Source organism: Cherax quadricarinatus, chromosome 68 (assembly GCF_038502225.1).
Source record: "Cherax quadricarinatus isolate ZL_2023a chromosome 68, ASM3850222v1, whole genome shotgun sequence".
Classification (NCBI taxonomy): Eukaryota; Metazoa; Arthropoda; class Malacostraca; order Decapoda; family Parastacidae; genus Cherax; species Cherax quadricarinatus.
Genome location: NC_091359.1, coordinates 7,244,461 through 7,270,231, shown reverse-complemented (window position 1 = coordinate 7,270,231; position 25,771 = coordinate 7,244,461). Strand labels below are relative to the sequence as shown.

Below are 25,771 nucleotides of genomic sequence, written 5' to 3'. Positions count from 1 at the left end.
AAGACCACCTAATGATGTTCAATGACAAATAACCAACCATCAGATAATCAATGATCTAGCACAATAGGGAAAACCGAAATATGTATAGTGGCTAAGAACAAGCAGAACCTGCTCTGCTATTCAAGATGGGGAAAAAAAAAAAAAAAAAAAACTCAGGGATGTCAAAATACCAAAATTGAAGGAGGAACTATGATATACTGAACATGGAATGAAACACTATAATGTGTGCATCAAACAAGGCCAACTCAAGAGGTTTTAAATTTAAATCCGAAATGCCAATATAGTAAATGGAGAATACAAATATCTGAATAGGTGTTAAAGTTATTACTGGATGTAGACAAGAGAAAGACAATGCTAACTAACAGTTTTGTTTTCTGTGAAAAAATTCCTGAAAGTCAACTCCATTAACCCTTTGACTGTTTTGGTTGTATATATACGTCTTACGAGGTACCGTGTTTGACGTATACTATATACTTATAAATTCTAGGGGCTTCAAATCAAGCAGGAGAAAGCTGGTAGGCCCACATGTGAGAGAATAGGTCTGTGTGGTCAGTGTGCACCATATAAAAAAATCCTGGAGCACGCAGTGCATAATGAGAAAAAAAAAATGACCGTTTTTTTTAGTTACAATGCCGTCTTTGTGGTCTATTTTCATGTAGTATTTATGGTTCTATTCTCGTTTTTTTGGTCTCATTGGATAGAATGGAAAACATATTATAGAAACAGACGTGATTTTGATTGGTTTTACTATAAAAAGAACCTGGAAATGGAGCTCAAAGTAGGGGAAATGTTTGATTTTTGCCGATGTTCAAAAGTAAACAAATGATGTCATTGTCCAATAAATGTCCAACTAGCCATTCTAATATGAGGTCATGAATGGGTTGACATTATTTGTACAATTATTACAATATTGCAGTAGTCTGCGTAACAGTAAATCTTCTATTTTTTGTTTGAATAAAAATTCAAAGTAGAAAGCAAGAGTAATATTAGAGGGGCCTGGAGACGTGACTGATGAACAAAGAAAATGTTATTTTAGAGCCAGAAATGTCTGCATTGTTCATTGTGGACCTTTTGAAATTCTCATATTTTTTTAATTTTCGTGAAATTGGCCAAACTGCAAATTTCTGACCATGTTACTGGGTAGTTGAAATCGGTAAATGGGCAGTTTCTTGTACTCAATCGATAGAAAAAATGGAGTTCTAAAGAAATAGCTATGAGTTTGGTCGACTGGAACAATAGAATTAGCCGAAAATATGGCTCAAAGTGGGCGAAATCGCCGATTTGTAAATATTGCCAAGGTCGCTAACTTTGTGAGAGTGTAATTCCGTCAGTTTTCCATCAAATATCGATTTTTTGGTGTCATTACAATTGGAAAAAGATTCTCTATCATTTCATAAGAATTTTTTTTTTTTTTAAATTTTGTGACACCAGGAGACACCTCAGGATTGGGGGTTGCGACAGTCAAGGGGTTAAGCTACCATGATGAGAGTCAGAAATTATTTAAGAAGTCAATAGGCTGACTGCAATAAAATTTCAAAGAAGATTTTCAATAGTCCCTCTTGAATAGAGATATCTGGAACTAGATAACATATAATGTATAAAACAAAAATTCTCACTGTGTATGAGAGATGGGGGTCTGTAAGAAAACGTAGTGGTAAGAGTTATTAGTGAGGTTGCAACAAAGACCATTACTTACCTCAATTAATGTTTCTAATCCCTACGATGACTTGTCAGAAAGAATGAAAATAATATGAATTTTTGCATATAATGCATAAGTTCTATGTAAGATAAGCCATGAAAATAGCTGTCAAACCTGGATAGCCCAAGAAAGTGATGAATGATGTAATTTAATTAGTGTTGTGTAACAAGAGAAGGCAAAAAACTAGCCAGATGAAGACACTGTATAATACAGTAAAACAAATGATAAATGAAAGGGTCCTAGCAGTCATTAACAAAATACTGAAACAGGTATAAAAAAAAAAATTCTAATGAAATCAAAATAAACGTGAATGCTACACTGGTAAACTTCAAAACAGTACGTATTTAAATATATGGTATATGGATGAGGTAATAATACAGTGGCACCTCCACTTGCATGCGAGTTTTTCCAAATATGAGGAATCGATCAGTCGATTTTTTGCTTCCATACAGGAGCGAAATTTCCATAAGTGAGTGGGCCTCAAGGGAGGTTCCTGATGCTGGTGAGGGGCTATTGCTCTTGATCTAAGGAATTGGATCTCATTTGTTTGTTGAACTATATTATTGAAACTTTGGCAATGTACGATTGAAAGATGCTTCTTAATGTACACTAAAAATGAAAGATATCGGACCATAAATAATGGAGTTCACTTCTCAGCCATTAGCCACCCCTTAGCGGTATTTTCATATGGTTTTTATGGTTGTATTCTCGTTGTTTTTGGTTTCATTTGATAGAATGGAAGATATATTACAGAAATAGATATGGTTCTGATTGGTTTTACTATTAAAAGTACCTTGAAATTGAGCTCAAAGTAGTAGAACTGTTTGATTCCTTGGTGACGTTCAAGAGTAAACAAACGACGTCACTGTCCATTCCAATATGCAGTCATGAATGAGATGACATTATTTATACAATTATTACAATAATGCAGTAGTCTGCATAACAATCAAGTTAGTAAGTCATTCAGTCAAGTCATTCAATGTCATTCAGTAAGTCATTCAGTCAAGTCAGTAAGTCATTCAGTCAGGTGAGTAAGTCTTCAGTCAAGTCATTCAGTAAGTTAATCAAGCTCGTATATTCGCCTCGTTCTTTTTTTATGAATTGACGCTTCATTAAGGCCATAGGCCCTCAATATATCCACCACACATGAGCCACTGTTTTCTTCGTAATTCCTAGACTTGAACACGTAAACCTTTTCTTGTCACTTTCAGCAACACTTGTATGCTTACTACATGCCATGACTGCTTGGCAGATTTAACAAATAGCAATGAAAATATGTACAATGTATGTAAATAAACACAGTGAGGTTCCCGAGTATTGTCGTCCTACACGTGTATGAACCGAGCTGAAGACTCAATGTTGTAACCCACTGTGGGCGACTGCGTGCTCAAAACTTTTTCACCTCCCGTGAACCGTGTTAAATTAATTTTACAATGTGATACATAAAATTGTGCCGCAATTCTTCAATTGTGCTATACCTGAATCATGCCAAACTAAATGACGGTCTACTGTAATTTAAATGAGGAAAACTGACTCTGCAAATGAGCAAATCCAGATGCGAGCAAGGTCACACAACGCATTAAACTCGTGAGTGGAGGTTCCATTGTACAAGGCTGTTTACATTACATACTCTCAAAAAATCAAATATGCAGGGATGGTATGTTGCACACACCTAGACAAAAATGTGAACAAAGATGAAAATGTCAAAGCCAAAGTACAGAATAGCTCCTAGAGAAATCAAGTATGAGTTATGAGGGAAGGTTGAGAAATTAATTAACCCTTTCAGGGTTTTCGACATACTAGTACGGCTTACACACCAGGGTTATTGGCGTACTAGTACGCCTAAATTCCAGCGCCTTCAAATCTAGCAAGAGAAAGCTGGTAGGCCTACATATGAAAGAATGGGTCTATGTGGTCAGTGTGCGCAGTATAAAAAAAATCCTGCAGCACACAGTGCGTAATGAGGAAAAAAAAACTTTGACCATGCTTTTGGATTAAAACAGCGAGTTTGCACTGTATTTTCGTATGGTATTTATGGTTGTATTCTACTTTTCCTGGTCTCAAATTATAGAATGGAAGACATACTACAGAAATTGAGATGATTTTGACTGGTTTCACAATGAAAAGTACCTTAAAATTGAGCTCAAAGTAGCAGAAATGTTTGATTTTTACCAAAGTTCAAGAGTAAACAAATCATGTCAAGCGTCCAATACACGTGAACTGGTGAGTCTAATATTCTTTCATGAGTGCGCTGATATTATTTATACCATTTCTACACTAATGCAGTAGTCTGCATAACAGTAAATATTCTATTTTTTGTAAGAATAAAAATTCAAAGTGGAAAGCAAAAGAAATATAAGAGGGGCCTAACGAACAGAGAATTTGTTATTTTAATTCCAGGAATGTCTTTCTTGTTTATTCTATTTGGAAATTGGCATCTTCTGAAATTTGTGTGAAATTGGCAAAATTGCCAATTTCTGACCACTTTATTGGATACTTGAAATTAGTAAACGGGCGGTTTCTTGTACTCATTTGATAGAAAAAATGGAGTTCTAGCGAAATAAATATGATTTTTGTCGACTAGTACACAGGAATTGGCCCAAAATAGGGCTCAAAGTGGGCGGAATCGCCAATGCATAAACATTGTCGAGACTGCTAACTTCGCAAGAGCATAATTCCGTAAGTTTTCCATCAAATTTCATACTTTTGGTGTCATTATGATCGGGAAACTATTCTCTATCATTTCATTTTTTTTTTTTTCAAAATATTTTCAACCCTGAGAACAAGTTTAGGAGAGGGCCTCTCGACCCAGAAAGGATTAAACATGTCCTCACTGGCTGACAGAAGAAAGAAAAATATAAATCAGAAGCATTATAAAGGGATAGAATACCAGAGAAAAGGAAGTTCCTTTAATGCCACCCAGTCATGGTTTCAAAGTTTGAAGAAAGAAAAAAAAAATGTTGGTTCTTCAAATCACTTGAAATTAAAAAAAAAAAAAAAAAATTACACAAAGTACCAAAGCTGACATCACAAAATTAGTTCTACTTCTAGAGCTACAAAGAGGTAATTACACACAACATACACAAAAAAAAAAAAAATCACAAACACACGTACCTCTGACAACAGGTAACAATAAGCACAAGTTCACATGTGCATACACACTCACACTCCCCACACACACAAGTTGTGCTTCTCAGGTAGTCTGTAAGCTTGACTTATTAAGCAATGATCATTTTGCAAAATCTGGGTGGAAATTAACTGCTGCCATACCAAAAATGAAAATCAGTTTGACCATGCTCATTATCTTAAATAAAACTATCAAATTTAGGCTGACCAAAGATAGGTTGGGTAGGATTAATCTAACTTATATTACAGAATGTTAATTTAAAAAAGGCTAAGTGAGGTTGATAAGTTAGTTTTGGTGTAAGACTGAAAATATCTATACAACATCAATTTACAAAAAATACATTCAAAGAATGAGAGGCTGTATATGGAAGAATTTCTTTTAAAGACATTTTTTAAAACAATTTGGACCGTATGGTCTAAAAATCACTCTACACATTTTCTGAAACTGCATTCGACCTTCATTTAGCACATACGAACAGCATGTTGAATTCCAAAAACCACTTAACCCCTTGAGGGTCCAGAAGCCAAATCTCAGAGTGACAACCAGAGTCCAAGAATTTAAAAAAAATTTTTTTGGTATTTTTTCTTATGAAATGGTAGAGAATCTTTTTCTGAAGGTAATAAAACAAAAAGTACAAAATTTGATGGAAAACAGACGAAGTTACACTATCACGAATTTTGCTGCGTCAGCAATATTTACGCATCAGTGAAATGCCCACTTTGACTTCTTTTTTAGGCAAATTACATGATTCCAGTCAATCAAATTCTTAGCTATTTCGCAAGTATTACTTCTATTTTATCAAGTGAGGACAAGAAATCACCCAGTCAACTGTTTCAACTACCCAATAAAGTGACTGGAAATTGGTAGTTTGGCCAATTTAACACAAAGTTCAAAATATTCCAATTTCAAAAGAGGGTTCAGAATTTACAATGCAGGCATTCTTAGCACTAAACTAACATTCCCTCTGTTTATTTGTTACGTTTTCAGGCTTTACAAATGAATTCCATTTTTATTTTTTATTCACAATTGAGTTTTTATTCACACCAAAAAAATAGAAAAATTACTGTCATGCAATACAGCCTCTCGTCACTTAACAATGCACTCGTTTACCAACGCCTCGGACTTACAACAGGCTCTCTGACCCGTATTCATACCTAAATAGTGTATATTAGAGCTGATTTCCTCTATTCTGTTCACATATTTCAATATACAGTACACTACTGTATAAACATTTAAAAATATACCAGAAATGTTATAAATGGTGCAAAGGTGACATTAAAACAATATCAAAGATGGTCGACACAAACTCACTATATGTACCATTATAGTATGCTCCTCACTTCGCAATGAATTTGTTTTACGACTTGGTCTTAGGAACGGAATTCCGTCAAGTGATGAGAGGCTGTATTGTAATAATTGTATAAATAATATCAGCACATTCATGAACGTATATTAGACCCACCAGCTGACGTGTATTAGACGTGTGACGTCATTTGTTTACTCTTGAACATGAGCAAAAACTGAATATTTCTGCTACTTTGAGCTCAGTTTCAAGCCATTATTATCAGTAGCAAAACCAGTCAAAATAATCTCTATTTCTGTAATATATTTTCCATTCTATCAAATAAGAACAAGAAATTGCGAATATAACTGTAAAAAACAGACAAAAAAACACCGCAGAGTCGCTGTTTTAATCCAAAAATATGGTCGCAGCTTTTTTCCCCTTTATTATGCACTACGTGCTGCAGTATTTGTTTTATGTGGTGCACACTTACCACATAGATGTATTCTCTCATATCTAGGCCCTAATTTACCACTTACAGCTTATTTAAGTGAGCTGAGCTTAAGCCGTATTTCTATGGCTCGGACCCAGGCTTAAAAGCTGTAGAACTACGGGACGGACCCTCAAAGGGTTAAACATGCTGCATATTGTTCAACACCTTAATGCCAGTGAAACCTTTATACCCAGACTGCAACTCCTCCAGGGATGAACTCTGTGCACATCCTCCTGTCCATCTCAGATATAAACACCCTTTTGGTCAATCTCCTCTAATTTGGCCTTTCTCAATCAATAAAAGCAATTCAACAACCCCTCCTCAGCCCTCAGAATAATACCTTAATTCATGCGCTGTCATTCTCTGTATAATATTTGTACAACACACTGCTCTCAAATGCACCAATACTGGAATGATCAATGGGGGCACAAAACCCACAGGGGTCATACAGCAAGTGATCCACTGCCTCCAGCCTCCTCACGGAAACTTTTAAAAACCATGACTCAAACTCAAATAGAAGTGTTGGTACCACTATACTTGGATACATTCAACTCTGCCTCTAGTAATAAACTAATTACCACAGAATCAACACACTACCTACCTTTATTTCTTAGTCAATGCTATTCACTCACCCTCTAATACAACCATTTGACACAAGCACTCTCAAATATTTAAATATAGTATTTACTTTCACCACATACTTTCTGTCTAATCTGATACCAAATCTTTCATTGCCTGGACATTTTCTGTCATCACTGATCTTTTTTATGACCATTTAATTTTCATCTTTTCCACATCCTCCCAAATGTCTCCATCAACCTTAGCAACTTTTCATCAGAATTTAAGAAAAGTACTGTGCCATAAGAAAAGAACCAGAATGGACTTGTAGCATGTATAGTTCCTTTTTATAAAGGGAAGGGGGACAAAAGAGATTGTAAAAATTATAGGGAAATAAGTTTATAGAGTATACCAGGTAAAGTGTACAGTAGGGTTATTATTGAAAGAGAGGTAAGACAGAGTAGGATTGCAGATAAGCAAGGAGGTTTTAGAGTGGGTAGGGGATGTGTGAATCAAGTGTTTATATTGAAGCATATATAATAGAGTGAATAGGGGAGCAATGTGGCACATGTTACAGGTATTTGGAATTGGTGGTAAGTTTCTAAAGGCTGTATAGAGTTTTTATGAGGATAGTGAGGCTCAGGTTAAGGTGTGTTGTAGAGAGAGAGAGAGATTACTTCCCAGTAAAAGTAGGTCTTAGACAGGGATGTGTAATGTCACCATGGTTGTTTAATATATTTATTGATAGGGTTGTAAAAAAAAGTAAATGCTAGGGTGTTGGGGAGAGGGGTGGGATTAAATTATGGGGAATCAAATACAAAATGGGAGTTGACACAGATACTTTTTGCTGATGATACTGTGCTTATGAGAAATTCTAAAGAAAAGTTGCAAAGGTTAGTGGATGAGTTTGGGAGAGTGTGAAAAGATAGGAAGTTGAAAGTGGACATAGATGAGAGTAAGGTGATGAGGGTATCAAATGATTTAGATAAAGAAAAATTGGATATCACATTGGAGAGAGGGAGTATGGAAGAAGTGAATGTTTTCAGATATCTGGGAGTTGACTTGTCAGCAGATGGGTTTATGAAGGATGAGGTTAACCATAGAATTGATGAAAGAAAAAAGGTGAGTGGTGCATTGAGGTATCTGTGGAGACAAAAAACATTATCCATGGAGGCAAAGAAGGGAATGTATGAAAGTATAGTGGTACCAACACTTTTACATGGGTGTGAAGCATGGGTTGCAAATGCTGCAGCAAGGTGGTTGGGAGTAGTGATGTCCTGTCTAAGGGCAATGTGTGGTGTACATATTATGGAGAGAATTTGGAGTGTGGAAATTAGGAGGTGTGGAGTTACTAAAAGTATTAGTTAGACGGCTGAAGAGGGGCTGTTGAGGTGATTTGGTCATTTAGAGAGAATGGATCAAAGTGGAATGACTTGAAGAGCGTATAAATCTGTAGGGAAAGGAAGGCGGGGTAGGGGTCATCCTCAAAAAAGTTGGGGGGAAGGGGTAAAGGAGGGTTTGTGGGCAAGGGGCTTGGACTTCCAGCAAGCATGTGCGGGCATGTTAAATAGGAGTGAATGTAGACGAATGGTTTTTGGGACCTGATGAACTGCTGGAGTGAGCAGGGTAATATTTTGTGAAGGGGTTCAGGGAAACCAGTTAGCCAGACTTGAGTCCTGGAAATGGGAAGTACAATGCCTGCACTTTGAAGGAGGGGTCTGGGATATTGGCAGTTTGGAGGTACACTTTTAGACTCTTGTATCTGAGCACCTCTGCAAAGACGGTGATTATGTATGAGTGAGGTGAAAGTGTTGAATGATGAAAGTATTTTCTTTATTGGGGATTTTCTTTCTTTTTGGGTCACCCTGCCTCGGTGGGAGACGGCCGACGTTGAAAAAAAAATATATATATATATATATATATATATATATATTTTTTTTTTTTTTTTTCAACGTCGGCCGTCTCCCACCGAGGCAGGGTGACCCAAAAAAGAAAGAAAATCCCCAAAAAGAAAATACTTTCATCATCATTCAACACTTTCACCACACTCACACATTATCACTGCTTTTGCAGAGGTGCTCAGAATACAACAGCTTAGAAGCATATACATATAAAGATACACAACATATCCCTCCAAACTGCCACTATCCCAAACCCCTCCTTTAAAGTGCAGGCATTGTACTTCCCATTTCCAGGACTCAAGTCCGACTATATGAACATAACCGGTTTCCCTGAATCCCTTCACTAAATATTACCCTGCTCACACTCCAACAGATCGTCAGGTCCCAAGTATCATTCGCCTCCATTCACTCCTATCTAACACGCTCATGCACGCTTGCTGGAAGTCCAAGCCCCTAGCCCACAAAATCTCCTTTACCCCCTCTTTCCAACCCTATCGAGGACGACCCCTACCCCTCCTTCCTTCCCCTATAGATTTATATGCTTTCCATGTCATTCTACTTTGATCCATTCTCTCTAAATGACCAAACCACCTCAACAACCCCTCTTCTGCCCTCTGACTAATGCTTTTATTAACTCCACACCTTCTCCTAATTTCCACACTCCGAATTTTCTGCATAATATTTACACCACACATTGCCCTTAGACAGGACATCTCCACTGCCTCCAACCGTCTCCTCGCTGCTGCATTTACCACTCAAGCTTCACATCCATATAAGAGTGTTGGTACTACTATACTTTCATACATTCCCTTCTTTGCCTCCATAGATAACGTTTTTTGACTCCACATATACCTCACCACACCACTCACCTTTTTTCCCTCATCAATTCTATGGTTAACCTCATCCTTCGTAAATCCATCCTCTGACACGTCAACTCCCAAGTATCTGAAAACATTCACTTCTTCCATACTCCTCCTCCCCAATTTGATATCCAATTTTTCTTTAATCTAAATCATTTGATACCCTCATTACCTTACTCTTTTCTATGTTCACTTTCAACTTTCTACCTTTACACACACTCCCAAACTCATCCACTAACCTTTGCAATTTTTCTTTAGAATCTCCCATAAGCACAGTATCATCAGCAAAAAGTAACTGTGTCAATTCCCATTTTGAATTTGATTCCCCATAATCTAATCCCACCCCTCTCCCAAACACCCTAACATTTACTTCTTTTACAACCCCATCTATAAATATATTAAACAACCATGGTGACATTACACATCCCTGTCTAAGACCTACTTTTACCGGGAAGTATTCTCCCTCTCTTCTACACACCCTAACCTGAGCCTCACTATCCTCATAAAAGCTCTTTTCAGCATTTAGTAACTTACCACCTATTCCATATACTTGCAACATCTGCCACATTGCTCCTCTATCCACTCTATGAAATGCCTTTTCTAAATCCATAAATGCAATAAAAACTTCCCTACCTTTATCTAAATACTGTTCACATACATGCTTCAATGTAAACACTTGATCTACACATCCCCTACCCACTCTGAAGCCTCCCTGCTCATCCGCAATCCTACATTCTGTCTTACCTCTAATTCTTTCAATTATAACCCTACCGTATACTTTTCCTGGTATACTCAGTAAACTTATTCCTCTATAATTTTTACAATCTCTTTTGTCCCCTTTCCCTTTATATAAAGGGACTATACATGCTCTCTGCCAATCCCTAGGTACCTTCCCCTCTTTCATACATTTATTAAACAAAAGTACCAACCACTCCAACACTATATCCCCCCCTGCTTTTAACATTTCTGTCATGATCCCATCAGTTCCAGCTGCTTTACCCCCTTTCATTCTACGTAATGCCTCACGTACCTCCACCACACTTACATTCTGCTCTTCTTCACTCCTAAAACATGGTATACCTCCCTGGCCAGTGCATGAAATTACCGCCTCCCTTTCTTCCTCAACATTTAAAAGTTCCTCAAAATATTCTCGCCATCTACCTAATACCTCCCTCTCCCCATCTACTAACTCCCCTACTCTGTTTTTAACTGACAAATCCATACTTTCCCTAGGCTTTCTTAACTTGTTTAACTCACTCCAAAATTTTTTCTTATTTTCATTAAAATTTCTTGACAGTGCCTCTCCCACTCTTTCATCTGCTCTCCTTTTGCACTCTCTCACCACTCTCTTCACCTTTCTTTTACTCTCCATATACTCTGCTCTTCTTATAACACTTCTGCTTTGTAAAAACCTCTTGTAAGCTACCTTTTTCTCTTTTATCACACCCTTTACTTCATCATTCCACCAATCACTCCTCTTTCCTCCTGCCCCCACCCTCCTATAACCACAAACTTCTGCCCCACATTCTAATACTGCATTTTTAAAACTATTCCAACCCTCTTCAACCCCCCCACTACTCATCTTTGCACTAGCCCACCTTTCTGCCAATAGTCGCTTATATCTCGCCCGAACTTCCTCCTCCCTTAGTTTATACACTTTCACCTCCCTCTTACTTGTTGTTGCCACCTTCCTCTTTTCCCATCTACCTCTTACTCTAACTGTAGCTACAACTAAATAATGATCCGATATATCAGTTGCCCCTCTATAAAACATGTACATCCTGGAGCCTACCCATCAACCTTTTATCCACCAATACATAATCTAACAAACTACTTTCATTACGTGCTACATCATACCTTGTATATTTATTTATCCTCTTTTTCATAAAATATGTATTACTTATTACCAAATTTCTTTCTACACATAGCTCAATTAAAGGCTCCCCATTTACATTTACCCCTGGCATCCCAAATTTACCTACTACTCCCTCTGTAACATTTTTACCCACTTTAGCAATGAAATCCCCAACCACCATTACTCTCACACTTGATTCAAAACTCCCCACGCATACACTCAACATTTCCCAGAATCTCTCTCTCTCCTCTACACTTCTCTCTTCTTCAGGTGCATACACGCTTACTATAACCCACTTTTCACATCCAATCTTTATTTTACTCCACATAATCCTTGAATTTATATTTATATATATATTTATATATATATATATATATATATATATATATATATATATATATATATATATATATATATCACCCTGACTCGGTGGGAAACGGCCAACTTGTTGAAAAAAAAAAGAAATATATATATATATATATATATATATATATATATATATATATATATATATATATATATATATATATATATATATATATATATATATATATATATATATTGTTTTTTATTTATTAACATTGGCAGTTTCCTACCAAGGCAGGGTGACCTTAAAAAGAAAAACTTTCATCACTCACTCCATCACTTTAGTGTAAGCATGCCAGAAGCATGCTTACACTAAAGTTATAGAACTGCAACAGTAACACCCCTCCTTCAGAGTGTCGGCACCGTACTTCCCATCACTAGGAATCAAGTCCAGCCTGCCGGTTTCCCTGAATCCCTTCATAAATGTTACCTTGCTTACCTTGACTCCATTCGCTCCTATCGAACATGCTTATGCATGCTTGCTGGAAGTTCAAGCCCTTTGTACACAAAACCTCCTTCACCCCATCTCTCCAAACTTTCATAGGCTGACCTCTACCCTGCTTTCCCTCCACTACAGATTTATACACTCTTAAAGTCATTCTATTTTGTTCCATCCTCTCTACATTTCCAAACTACAAATTCTCTGTATTATATTCACACTACACCACACATTCCCCTCAGACTTATCTCCACTGCCTCCACCCTTCTCCTTGTTGCAACATTCACCACCCATGCTTCACATCCATACAAGGCCATTGGTATAGCTATACTCTCATACATTCCCCTCTTTGCTTCCTTGGACAAAGTTCTTTGTCTTCACACTCCTCAGAGCACCACTCACCTTTTCCCCCTCGTCAATTCTATGATTCACCTCATCTTTCATAGACACATCTGCTGACACATCCACTCCTAAATATCTGAATACATTCACCTCCTCCATATTCTCTCCCTCCAACCTGATATCCAATTTTTTGTTACCTGTTTTTTTCTTTTCCTCATCACCATACTGTTTCCTATATTCACTTTCAATTTTCTTTTATATACAGTACTGTAAACACTTGGCCCCTCCACCCTTCCTTAAGCTTTACGGCTTACTCTTAATTCCTTCAATAATAACTCTCCCATACACTTTACCAAGTTTCAACAGCCTTACGCCATTCCGCTAATATGGCGATGTCAAATTATGACCAAAATTTGCTATACGGCAAGCGGTCTTTCAAATACGGAGCGCTCCACCCGGTTTGTTTACATTTTCCGTGACCACATCTATTATGTCAGGAAACTTTCCAAAATTTCAAGTGTTTTAAAGTTACTGCATATTTTATATGTACTCTGATAATTATACTTATGTGTACCTGTACCTAAATATACTTACACACTGTGCTGGTGTGCAGGTACACATTAAAATCGCTAAGTCTCTCTCTACTCATGATGCCAATACTACGTAATAATAATCACTCTTGGGCACACTAAATGTCTTATTTTACATCAATATAGGCATTTTCATTAATCCATCTATGATATTTTCCTCAAAATTATATATGAAACCCATTACATAGCATATAAACATGATACATACACTCACAGAATAAAAATTGATGTAAATATGAGATTTGTTTACAAAGCAGCTGTGTAGGTAGTGTCAGAAGAATTACGTTTTCTCTAGTCAAACTGGGGGATACCTGTAGAAAAATATTCTTTTCGTATGCCTTTACTCTATATATAACAATTCACGACTTGTGGGTTTAGTGCTTTTTATAATAAATAATAATAATAATAATAATAATAATAATAATAATAATATTATTATTATTATTATTATTAATAATAATACAGTGGACCCCCGCTTTACGATCAGCTCCCAATGCAACCAATTATGTAAGTGTATTTATTTAAGTGCGTTTGTACGTGTATGTTTGGGGGTCTGAAATGAACTAATCTAATTCACAATATTCCTTATGGGAACAAATTCGTTCAGTACTGGCACCTGAACATACTTCTGGAATGAAATATATCTTCATTCACTCTAAAAATGGTGTGTTGCTGTTTGTTTATTCTGAACTAACTTGTACAACTTGTACACAATTTAAGAGTATTTGTATTGTGAGGTAATTATTATTATAATAAAAAAATATTGAGGTAAATGTTTTACAAACTCTTACAAACGGACGTGAATGAACTAAAAGTAGACACATATTAATACGCATTTATTTCGCCTGACCAAGTGATCGTCCACTACCTGTTCAGTTTGTGTTCTTACATTGTCTCAACTCTGTATCTCGTTCTCTCTCTCGTTTACTCTTTCGTTAACTAGTTGGCTCTCATTGACGATGGCATCTAAGCTTAGCTGTGATAAAAAGAGAAGTCGTAAGCCTCTTGCTTTAAGTGCCAAGTTAGAGGATGATGGTGTGCCATTCTGATTTTATTCAATAAACACCCTGCCACTCACCTCTCACACATTAATATTAATATTTTAAGGTAAGTAATAAGTGTACTCTGTGTGTATCTTACCTTTTATTGTGTTTTTAATGCCTATTTCTATTGCTAACTTAATATAAGTTAGTGTAAACTTGTTGTCTGGCATTTATTGCATATTTTATGTGTGCTCTGATAATAATACTTGTGGAGCTGTGTGGTAGCCGGGTGGAGGGACAACATTACGTTTTCTCTGCTCAGCCATCAGAGAAAACGTGTATGAATCTGCGTTTGGCCCAGCCACTCCCTCACTCCGCTTTTGTTTACAATTTTCGGCATGAATTATTCATTACTTCTACCTTCGTTTATGATGGCATCTAAAGGTAGTTGTTAGAAATGATTAAATTCAGTGAACAAGGCATGTCGATGTTAATAATATGGCTCTGGGCCACAGTGTAGGTAGCCGGTAGGTGTAGCCCAGGTGGGCTACACCTACCGGCTACCTACACTGACTTCCTACAAATAAATACTACTCACCTCTCTTCCTATATTAAGACTACACATATTTTAAGGTAAATAATGAGTGTACTGTATGTGTATTTTACCTCTCTGGGATGTTTTAAATATCGTATATTAAGTATGAGACAGGGAGCCAGTGCTACCTACACCTGGGCTACCTGCACCTGACTTCCTACAAATAAGTACTACTCACCTCTCTCCCTACATTAAGATTACAAATACTTTAAGATAAGTAATGAATTTACTGTGAATGTATTTTACTTTGTGTGTTTTTAATGCCTAGTTCTATTACTAACTTAATATAATTTAGTGTAAACTTGTTGTCTGGCATTTATATGCATTTATAAATGGAAAAAATGGCGTTCTGCCTTCCGGCGATGTCTGCTTTCCGGCGACAGCCTGGAACCTAACCCGCCGTATATGTGGGGCCCTACTGTATACATATTTTATATATACGCGCACACACACACACACACACTTTTTATTTTTATTATCACACTGGCCGATTCCCACCAAGGAAGGGTGGCCCGAAAAAGAAAAACTTTCACCATCATTCACTCCATCACTGTCTTGCCAGAAGGGTGCTTTACACTACAGTTTTTAAACTGCAACATTAACACCCCTCCTTCAGAGTGCAGGCACTGTACTTCCCATCTCCAGGACTCAAGTCCGGCCTGCCGGTTTCCCTGAACCCCTTCATAAATGTTACTTTGCTCACACTCCAACAGCACGTCAAGTATTAAAAACCATTTGTCTCCATTCACTCCTATCAAACACGCTCACGCATGCCTGCTGGAAGTCCAAGCCCCTCGCACACAAAACCTCCTTTACCCCCTCCCTCCAACCTTTCCTAGGCCGACCCCTACCCCGCCTTCCTTCCACTACAGACTGATACACTCTTGAAGTCATTCTGTTTCGCTCCATTCTCTCTACATGTCCGAACCACCTCAACAACCCTTCCTCAGCCCTCTGGACAACAGTTTTGGTAATCCCGCACCTATATATACATATATATATACATATATATATACATATATATATACATATATATATACATATATATAATATATATATACACATACATATACATATATATGCATATACATATATATGCATATATACATATACATATACATATGCATATATACATATACATATGCATATATACATATACATATGCATATATACATATACATATGCATATATACATATGCATATATACATATGCATATATACATATACATATGCATATATACATATACATATGCATATATACATATACATATATATACATATACATATATATACATATACATATATATACATATACATATATATACATATACATATATATACATATATACATATACATATATATATACATATACATATATATATACATATATATATACATATACATATATATATACATATATATACATATACATATATATATACATATATATACATATACATATACATATATATATACATATACATATATATACATATACATATATATACATATACATATATATACATATATATACATATATACATATGCAATAAGATCACAGTAAACAGGTGATTTCAGAATATGCAAAACAACCACTCTGAAAGAATAGAGAAATTCCAAGCGCTTTCGCGACTACTCACATTATCACATTAACCATAGTTCCTTGATAATGTGAGTAGTCACGAAAGCGTTTGGAATTTCTCTATTCTTTCAGAGTGGTTGTTTTGCATATATACATATATACACATATATATATACATATATACATATATATACATATATACATATATACATATATATATATACATATATACATATATATATATACATATATACATATATATACATATATACATATATACATATATATACATATATACACATATATACATATATACATATATATACATATATACACATATACATACACACATATACATACATATATATACATACATATACATACATATATATATATATAGGCATGAGACACACACACACACACACACACACACACACACACACACACACACACACACACACACACACACACACACACACAGGCAGGCAGGCAGGACTTCAAGGAGCCCTGGACAGGCTGGACACCTGGTTCAGCAACTAGCTTCTCAAATTTAACCTCACCAAATGCAAAGTCATGAAGATTGGGGAAGGGCACAGAAGACCGCAGACGGAGTATAGGCTACATGACTCACGAAATCGTAATGACACGATTACAAACAAAGTGGGTAACGTGACGGTCTGCAGTTTTGAGACTCTGACCGCAGGTTCAATCCCGCCCGTGGTATGGAGTATAGGCTAGGTAGTCAAAGACTGCAAACCTCGCTCAAGGAGAAAGATCTTGGGGTGAGTATAACACCGAGCACGTCTCCGGAAGCACACATCCACCAGATAACTGCTGCAGCATATGGGCGCCTGGCAAACCTGAGAACAGCGTTCCGATACCTTAGTAAAGAATCATTCAAGACACTGTACACTGTGTACGTCAGGCCCACACTGGAGTATGCAACACCTGTTTGGAACCCACACTTGATCAACCACGTCAAGAAATTAGAGAAAGTGCAAAGGTTTGCGACAAGGTTAGTTCCAGAGCTAAGGGGAATGTCCTATGAAGAAAGGTTAAGAGAAATCGGCCTGACGACACTGGAGGACAGGAGGGTTAGGGAAGCCATGAAAACGGCATACAAAATACTGCGTGGAATAGACAAGGTGGACAAAGACAGGATGTTCCAGAGAGGGGACACAGAAACAAGGCATCACAATTGGAAGTTGAAGACCCAGATGAGCCAAAGGGACGTTAGGAAGTATTTCTTCAGTCACAGAGTAGTCAGGAAGTGGAATAGCCTAGCAAGTGAGGTAGTGGAGGCATGAACCATACACAGCTTTAAGATGAGGTATGATAAAGCTCATGGAGCAGGGAGAGAGGGAACCTAGTAGCACTCGGTGAAGAAGCAGGGCCTGGAGCTGAGTCTCGACCCCTGCAACCACAATTAGGCGAGTACACACACACACACACACACACACACACACACACGCACACACAAGGGGTCACAGTTGGAAGCTGAAGACTCGGATGAACCACAGGGATGTCAGGAAGTATTTCTTCAGTCACAGAGTTGTCAGGAAGTGGAATAGTCTGGGAAGTGATGTAGTGGAGGCAGGATCTATGCATAGCTTTAAGGAGAGGTATGATAAAGTTCATGGAGCGGGTAGTGACTGAGTAGCGACCAGTGAAGAGGCGGGGTCAGGAGGTGAGACTTGACCCCTGCAACCACAGGGGTGTGTGTGTGTGTGTGTGTGTGTGTGTGTGTGTGTGTGTGTGTGTGTGGTGTGTGTGTGGTGTGTGCATGCACGCACACACCCACACGCACACCCACACATGCACACAAGCACACATGCACGCACACACCCACACGCACACCCACACATGCACACAAGCACACACCCACACGCACGCGCGCACACACACACACACACACACACACACACACACACACACACACACACACACACCCACACACACACACACACACACACACACACACACACACACACACACACACAACCCCCCCCATACATATGCATGCTCAAGTTCACACTCCACCAGTGCATACCCTTTACACACATGCACTCAGAGCCAAAAGAAGCAGATTACCGAACAAATTATAACGCTAGTGTTTTTGTTACATTATATAACAAAGTGAGATAAAGAAAGGCACAAGAACCAAAATGATCTGCATTGCCTTATAAGACATTAATAGGACTTCAAATGTATCACTTGAATTTGCACAAGAGTAAATTAATTATCAAACTATCACCATATTTTCCTGACTACTTACTTAAGGTCAGGCACTGATTCATTTTCTCTTAGACTTCCCTTTGAGGCAAGGTTTACTTTGTCACCAGGTCTGTCACTGTGTTTATAGCTTGATCTGTTCGAGGGTAGAGGTATGTGAAAACTAGGGCGCCGTCTGTCTACTGGAGATGGAGTAGAAATGGGGACAGGAGGAATAATGGACGAAGTGGGCATGGGATGAGCAAGAGTTGGCGATATTGGGGTAGGGGAAAGCGGAGGATGGGCTGGAGGTGAAGAAGAATGTGGCTGTGTAGAAAGAATAGAAGGATGAGAAGTGGGTACATGTGATGCAGGTAAATGCCGTAGGAGTGGCAGAGCTCTTCCTTTATCTAATATTGTTTTATTCTGTGCCGAAGTTGACTCTTGCTCCTTAATGAGACCTTGCTTGGACTGCTGATCTAAACAATGGTCCATTTTTACTGATGACTGACCCGGCATTTTCCTCTTAGTTGGATCTTTATCATGCAACATTCTAGAAATACGCTGTCGAAGAGCAGTATCTGATGCTAACGGAGGGCCAGACGGAGTTGGTACAGCAAGGGTATGACTCACAACTGGACCAGATGGAGTTGTGATCATTGAGGCAGGGTTGCTTGATCTCACTGTAACAGATGGACTGCTCTGTGTGTTTGTTTGTCCTTGATCCTGAGAAACTCTGATCTGAACTGCTTGCAGTAAAATTTTCATTTCATCAGTTATCTGTGGTTGATCCTGAGAATCAGTTGTTGTCACTGAAACATTCTCCTGAGGTGCTACTCCAGAAGCTTCTATAACAACAAATGATTCACCTTTGCTCCCAGGAGAGAGAAGATCGGCACGAGAAACAGCTACATCACGTGGACACCGCAAAACTGAAGATAAGCTCTTTGGAGAATCCATAACAATTATAGGTTGAAGCATTTCTTCTGGAGGACTACAAACAGGAGAGGCTAGAGACACTGCAACTGAAGTGGGGATAGAATAGGGCACTTGACTGGCAGCTAATGATGACTGTGTAAGAGGAGAAGCTAAAGATGGGATCACCTGTCTCATAGCTCCCATAACATCACTTTGTGAAGCTGGCCCCATTGAGGAGCCCTTTAGTAGTAATGCTTTCAAAAGTGTCTCTTTTTGAGGAGATTTAAGTGCAGTGTCTTTAGTTAGCAATGGTTGTGCAACAGGCTCTTTCCTTACTGATGCACTGACATCTAAATCAATAGCATTTGAATCAACAGAAAACATTTGAGACTCTCCAGAAAAAAAATTATCATCATGATGTGGGTGTTGCAATATCAACTGGGGTAATGTTACTCGCTCAGGTTCTAAACTTGCTGCTTTGTCCTTATAAAGAACAGTTAAATCATCCCTTTGTAAAAAACTAACAGTTTCTTTGGAGAGGAAAGGCATTACAGAAGGCTCAGTACCAAGAGGCTTGGGGAGGATGGGTTTTGGATCACCAGGAGCAAATACTAGTTTTTTCATTTCTGCAACAGAGGCATGGGGAAGACTGCTGCCACCACTGGGAGATACTAAACTGGGTAAGAATTCGTGTTTCACAGGATACTTAGGCACTCTGCCTTTTCTGTTCTTTACATATGCCAGCTGTTCTTTGTGAATCTTGTTGAGGTGAGTCCTTAGATTAGACCGTTGAGTGAAATCCTTCTGACAAATAGGGCATTGATAGGGCTTCTCCCCTGTGTGGGTCCTTACATGATCCTTCAGATGGACGGAGAGTCTAAAGCCCTTCCCGCACCACTCGCACTTGTACTTCCTCTCCAAGTCCGCCACCTACGGGGAAAACAAAAAGGCTGCTATAGATGGTCGCAAAATCAGCTTTATCTTTCTCGAGAAAAGCATCTAGTTATGGACTCCAAAGTCTATAGAGCCATAGGTATGAGTAATGCTCATTTAAGTGCATATCCTGCCTGGCTTTCCTCTCCTGTCTCAACTTTCAACTTCTATGTTCGTCTAGTAACCTTAAGTGGTTAGTCTAAGTTCTTCATCAGTCATGTGGCTGCATTTGCCAGCCAAGTCTTCTAAGATTTTTAAAGTTACCATTTAAATGCTTCCACTCAACCAAAACCTGTTTTAAGAATTCTTAGCACAATATGAATTCAATATCAAGAGAGACTGAAAAGCATTCTCTCTGCCAGTTTGTGTATTTTTCTTTGAGGTGATGTAGGACCAGACACTTTCTGCAAATACCTGGCACTTATAACTTGATGCATCCATTTACTAGGTATGCCATTAACTATAATGCTAATAAAAATATTTTGATTTTATGCTTCGGTACAAAAATTAATACTTATAACTTATACTGCATTATTAAAATGTTTGAAGGATTCATACATATATTCATGATATACCATGGCAACAAATTTATTGTGCAATATAATTACCTAACATAAGAATATACAGTACTTTGGCAAAATATGCTACAATACAAGGGCGAAGAAGGAAGTGAATATTAAAAAACTTTTAAAGCCAAAATTAAAATGAATATAGTTGTCTTTGGTTTAATTGCATTATTCACACAGCTTAATAACGTTATCCAAGAAATAAACACACACTAAAACAAAATTTCCTGATGTTGAACCAGGATCTCAATGTTTAATGCCAACAAACTTAAAATCTCAAGGATACCATGAATAGCTACCAGCTTTTCAATGCTAACTGAGTTAACATTACATAAATTTTTAATTTACATTTTTCATTTAAAAATAATCCAAGAAATTTTAATGAATCATTACAAAATGGTAAGTGAATGATGGATTTTGAATCATGAAGTGTAAAAATAATACAGCTCACAGCCAAGGAATGGTGGTAGAGGCTGATGTTATTTTTGGGTGGCATGAAAGCAATAATTCTTGAATTGTCCATAACAAAACAGTAACACTCATTTTTTAATATACCCCTTTCTGTAGCAAGGCAAATAATTGTTGACAACTTGATGAAATGGACATGAAAGTATTCACTTATGGCACCTTTATCAGACATTTTTGTCCTTGAAGACTGAAGTCCATCAGAAACATCTTTATTAGATGTCTTAAACAATGCACTCATGTCCATTTATCCTCAGGTATTTTACTTTTATTTTCTTTTTAATGCCTAGTTCTATTGCTAACTTAATATATGTTAGTGTAAACCTGTTATCTAGCATTTATATGCATTTGTAAGTGGAAAAAAAAGGGGTGTTCCACTTTAAAGCAATTTCTGCTTTACGACAGTAGCCTGGAACCTAACCTGCTGTATAAGTGGGAACCTACTGTATATATCAGGGACTTGTTAGGAGGCAGTTATCCAGTCTCTTCTGAAAGACTTCTACAAACAGTCTGGAAATAATTTTGATAACTGCTGGTTGCAGTATTTAGTCTATGTGCCTGTGTCAATTTTCATTTAGATGTATTCCTAGGCAAGTCAGCGAAACACAAAACCTCTCAAAGCTTCTAAATTAACCTATCCTTGCATGCAGGTGTTAAAACTTGAACATCATGTGTACAACACCATAGCACCACCAACCACTTGAAATGAAGCAGCACCCACTTAGTGATGAGGGAATCACATAGCTGTAGATGAAAATGCCTTCAGGCATTATTTACATCCACTTCAATTACACAAAATAAAGGCAGCTTAACCATAACCATCTCTGAAATATTAGTAGAAATCCTCTGTAAAATGCTAAACCCTGAGGTCACCAGACACAAACTCACTTATACCACTACTACAAGCAGCATGGGTCAGTAGGCCTACTGCAGTGCTTGTGGGAATATGGTGAAGTGCTTCCTGCACTTCACCATATTCCCTTCATATATCCTTTGTTTCCTAAAATGGTTTCAGATAAAGGATATCTATTTTGATAAAATATCGCATGTGAAGACTCAATACTTACAGAACAAAAGACAAGCACTCAACATTTAATATAGCTGAACATCTTAATAAAGGCTCTTCAGATATTATATTTCGATAAATAACTATTATATTTCGATTTCAGGAATAAAGCTGGAAGGTTTCTTTCTTTATTTTTAGTAGCCGACTTATTGTTTAGTATGTTAATTCTTATAGAATCGTACACGACGTTATTCAAAGTTGGTAATCAAGATTTCATTTAATGCCCAGTTATTCTACTTATACTCCTAATATTATGCAGTACTTGATTCACATTCTGATACATGGTAATGAATATACCATATTTTCTGGTATACAGTATAAGGCAAATACTAATTTTGGCAGGCAAATTCTTGGAAAATAAAAGAAATACAAAACTTGTTTCTTAAGGATAGTGAGCCAGTGACTGACTGCTTACGTGCACAGCATAACTGAAGGAGGTGGGACCTTGCACAGCCTGTTGTCTGCTCTACCGCCACCAACCACCAAAGCAAGCACGACTACCAATTGTATATACACGTAAATGGCTACTTTACAACTATTTACAAATGCTGAAGCTCATTTGCTTATTACATACCAGTAATGTGCAATTATAATTTCTAGCAGTTACTAATCACTCTAAAGTAATGAGGGAAAAGTTTTGTAAGGAATACAGGGGGAATTCTGGATATTAGTTTACCAGTACCTCAGCACTGAAACCACCACTTGCTAGTAAACCAAAGTCTAGTCTTGTTAATGATCTCAAAATGTAAGGTGCAGGGTGATTTTGAGACTTTTTTGGGAAAAAAAAAATGATTTGTATGCCAGAAAATACAGTAATTAGTGATAATATTGAAAATACAGATGCTCCTTGCTTTACAATATCTTGATTTTACAATGCTGCTTCTGGGTGGAAATGTTGCAGATTTTAAATGGAAGCCTTTCCTAATCTACCACTCCAAGAACCCCGGAACATTCAAGAATGTGAGCAAGAAAACGCTTCTTGTCAATTATAGCCATAATAATTAACCTTGATGACATTAGCATTGTTTAAAGACAGGTTTTTGAACTGTTTTATTCCCAATATACCCTCAAGATTCTCCTTATTTCAGATAAAGCTCCAGGACAACTACAGCATTTCAGCAACCTGCATCCTGATGTAAAGGTTGTGTTTTTGCTGCCAAACACAACCGCACTCATCCAACCAATAGATCAAGGTGCAATCATATTCATATTCAACTCATGATATTTTCAACTTACAATGGGTTCATCAGAACGAAACGCCATCTTAAGTCAAGTAACACCTGATACAATTTTCAGTAAATTTCTTGATTTATGTTTAGATTAGGTTAGGTTGGAATGTTGTATATCAATACAAATTACCCATTTATAACATACTGTACCACAATGCCACAAAATGAAATATAAATAACAAGACAATTCTGAATCACAAACAGGAAAAGGAGACTCATCAAGCACACTAACAATCAGACAACCACTGGCTGGATTAACTTCTTTCACTTTTCATTTTGTAATTTGCGTGTTACACTTTAAATTCACTCTCTCTCACTATATGTGTGTGTGTGTGTGTGTGTGTGTGTGTGTGTGTGCACTCACCTAACTGTATTCACCTAATTGTGGTTGCAGGGTCGAGACTCAGCTCCTGGCCCTGCCTCTTCACTGACCGCTACTAGGTCCTCCCTCTCCCTGCTCCATGAGCTTTATCATAACTCATCTTAAAACTATGTATAGTTCCTGCCTCCACTACATCGCTTGCCAGACTATTCCACTTCCTAACTACTCTACGACTGAAGAAATACTTCCCAACATCCCTTTGACTCATCTGAGTCTTCAGCTTCCAATTGTGACCCCTTGTTTCTGTATCCCATCTCTGGAACATCCTGTCTCTGTCCACTTTGTCTATTCCACGCAGTATTTTGTATGTCATTATCATGTCTCCCCTGACCCTCCTGTGTCGTCACACCGATTTCCCTTAACCTTTCTTCATAGGACATTCCCTTAGCTCTGGAACTAGCCTTGTTGCAAACCTTTGCACTTTCTCTAATTTCTTGACGTGTTTGACCAGGTGTGGGTTCCAAACTGGTGCTGCGTACTCCAGTGTGGGCCTGATGTACACAGTGTATACAGTCTTTAACAATTCCTTACAGAGGTACCGGAACGCTATTCTCAGGTTTGCCAAGCGCCCATATGCTGCAGCAGTTATCTGGTTAATGTGTGCTTCTGGCAATGTACTTGGTATTATACTCACTCCTAGGTCTTTCTCTTTGAGTGAAGTTTGCAGCCTTTGGCCTCCTAGCCTATACTCTGTCTGCGGTCTTCTTTGCCTTCCTCCAATCTTCATGACTTTGCATTTGGTGGGGTTAAATTCTAGGAGCCAGTTTCTGGACCACGCATCCAGCCTGTCCAGGTCTCTTTGTAGACCTGTCCGGTCTGCATCTGATTTAATTCTCCTCATTAACTTCACATCATCTGCAAATGGGCACGTCTGAGTCTATCCCTTCCATCATGTCATTCACATATACCAAGAATAGCACTGGTCCCAGGAATGACCCCTGTGGGACCCCACTTGTCACCGGTGCCCACTGTGATACCTCATCACGGACCATGATTCACTGTTGCCTCCCTGTTAAGTATTCTCTGATCCAATGCAATGCCCTTCCAGTTATACATGCCTGTTCCTCTAGTTTCTGTACTAATCTCTTGTGAGGAACTGTGTCGAAGGCCTTCTTGCGTCCAAGAAAATGCAATCAACCCACCCCTCCCTCTCATTTCTTACTTCAGTTACCTTGTCATAAAACTCTAGGAGTTTTGTGACACAGGATTTGCTTTCCATGAATCCATGCTGGCTGTCGTTTATAATCTTGTTCCGCTCCAGGTGCTCCGCCACTCTCCTCCCGATAATCTTTTCCAAGACTCTGCATAATATACACATCAGTGACACT

The 25,771-nt window shown here is 37.8% G+C and overlaps 1 protein-coding gene across 3 annotated transcripts in view; it reads right to left on the bottom strand.

Moving 5' to 3' along the window:
* Nucleotides 1-25,771, bottom strand: part of LOC128697779 (uncharacterized) — a 340,573-nt gene that overhangs the window by 211,463 nt on the left and 103,339 nt on the right. Inside the window, exon 5 of one of the 3 annotated variants that reach the window (XM_070099647.1) lies at nt 18,579-20,732. The exons of 1 other annotated variant lie outside the window; for it this stretch is intronic. In XM_070099647.1, the coding sequence (XP_069955748.1) occupies nt 18,945-20,732 (1,788 nt within the window). In that variant the 3' untranslated portion in view covers nt 18,579-18,944. Of the gene's footprint in view, nt 1-18,578; nt 20,733-25,771 lie in introns of those variants that run through there. One more of the 3 variants, XM_070099646.1, reaches the window with a different exon arrangement.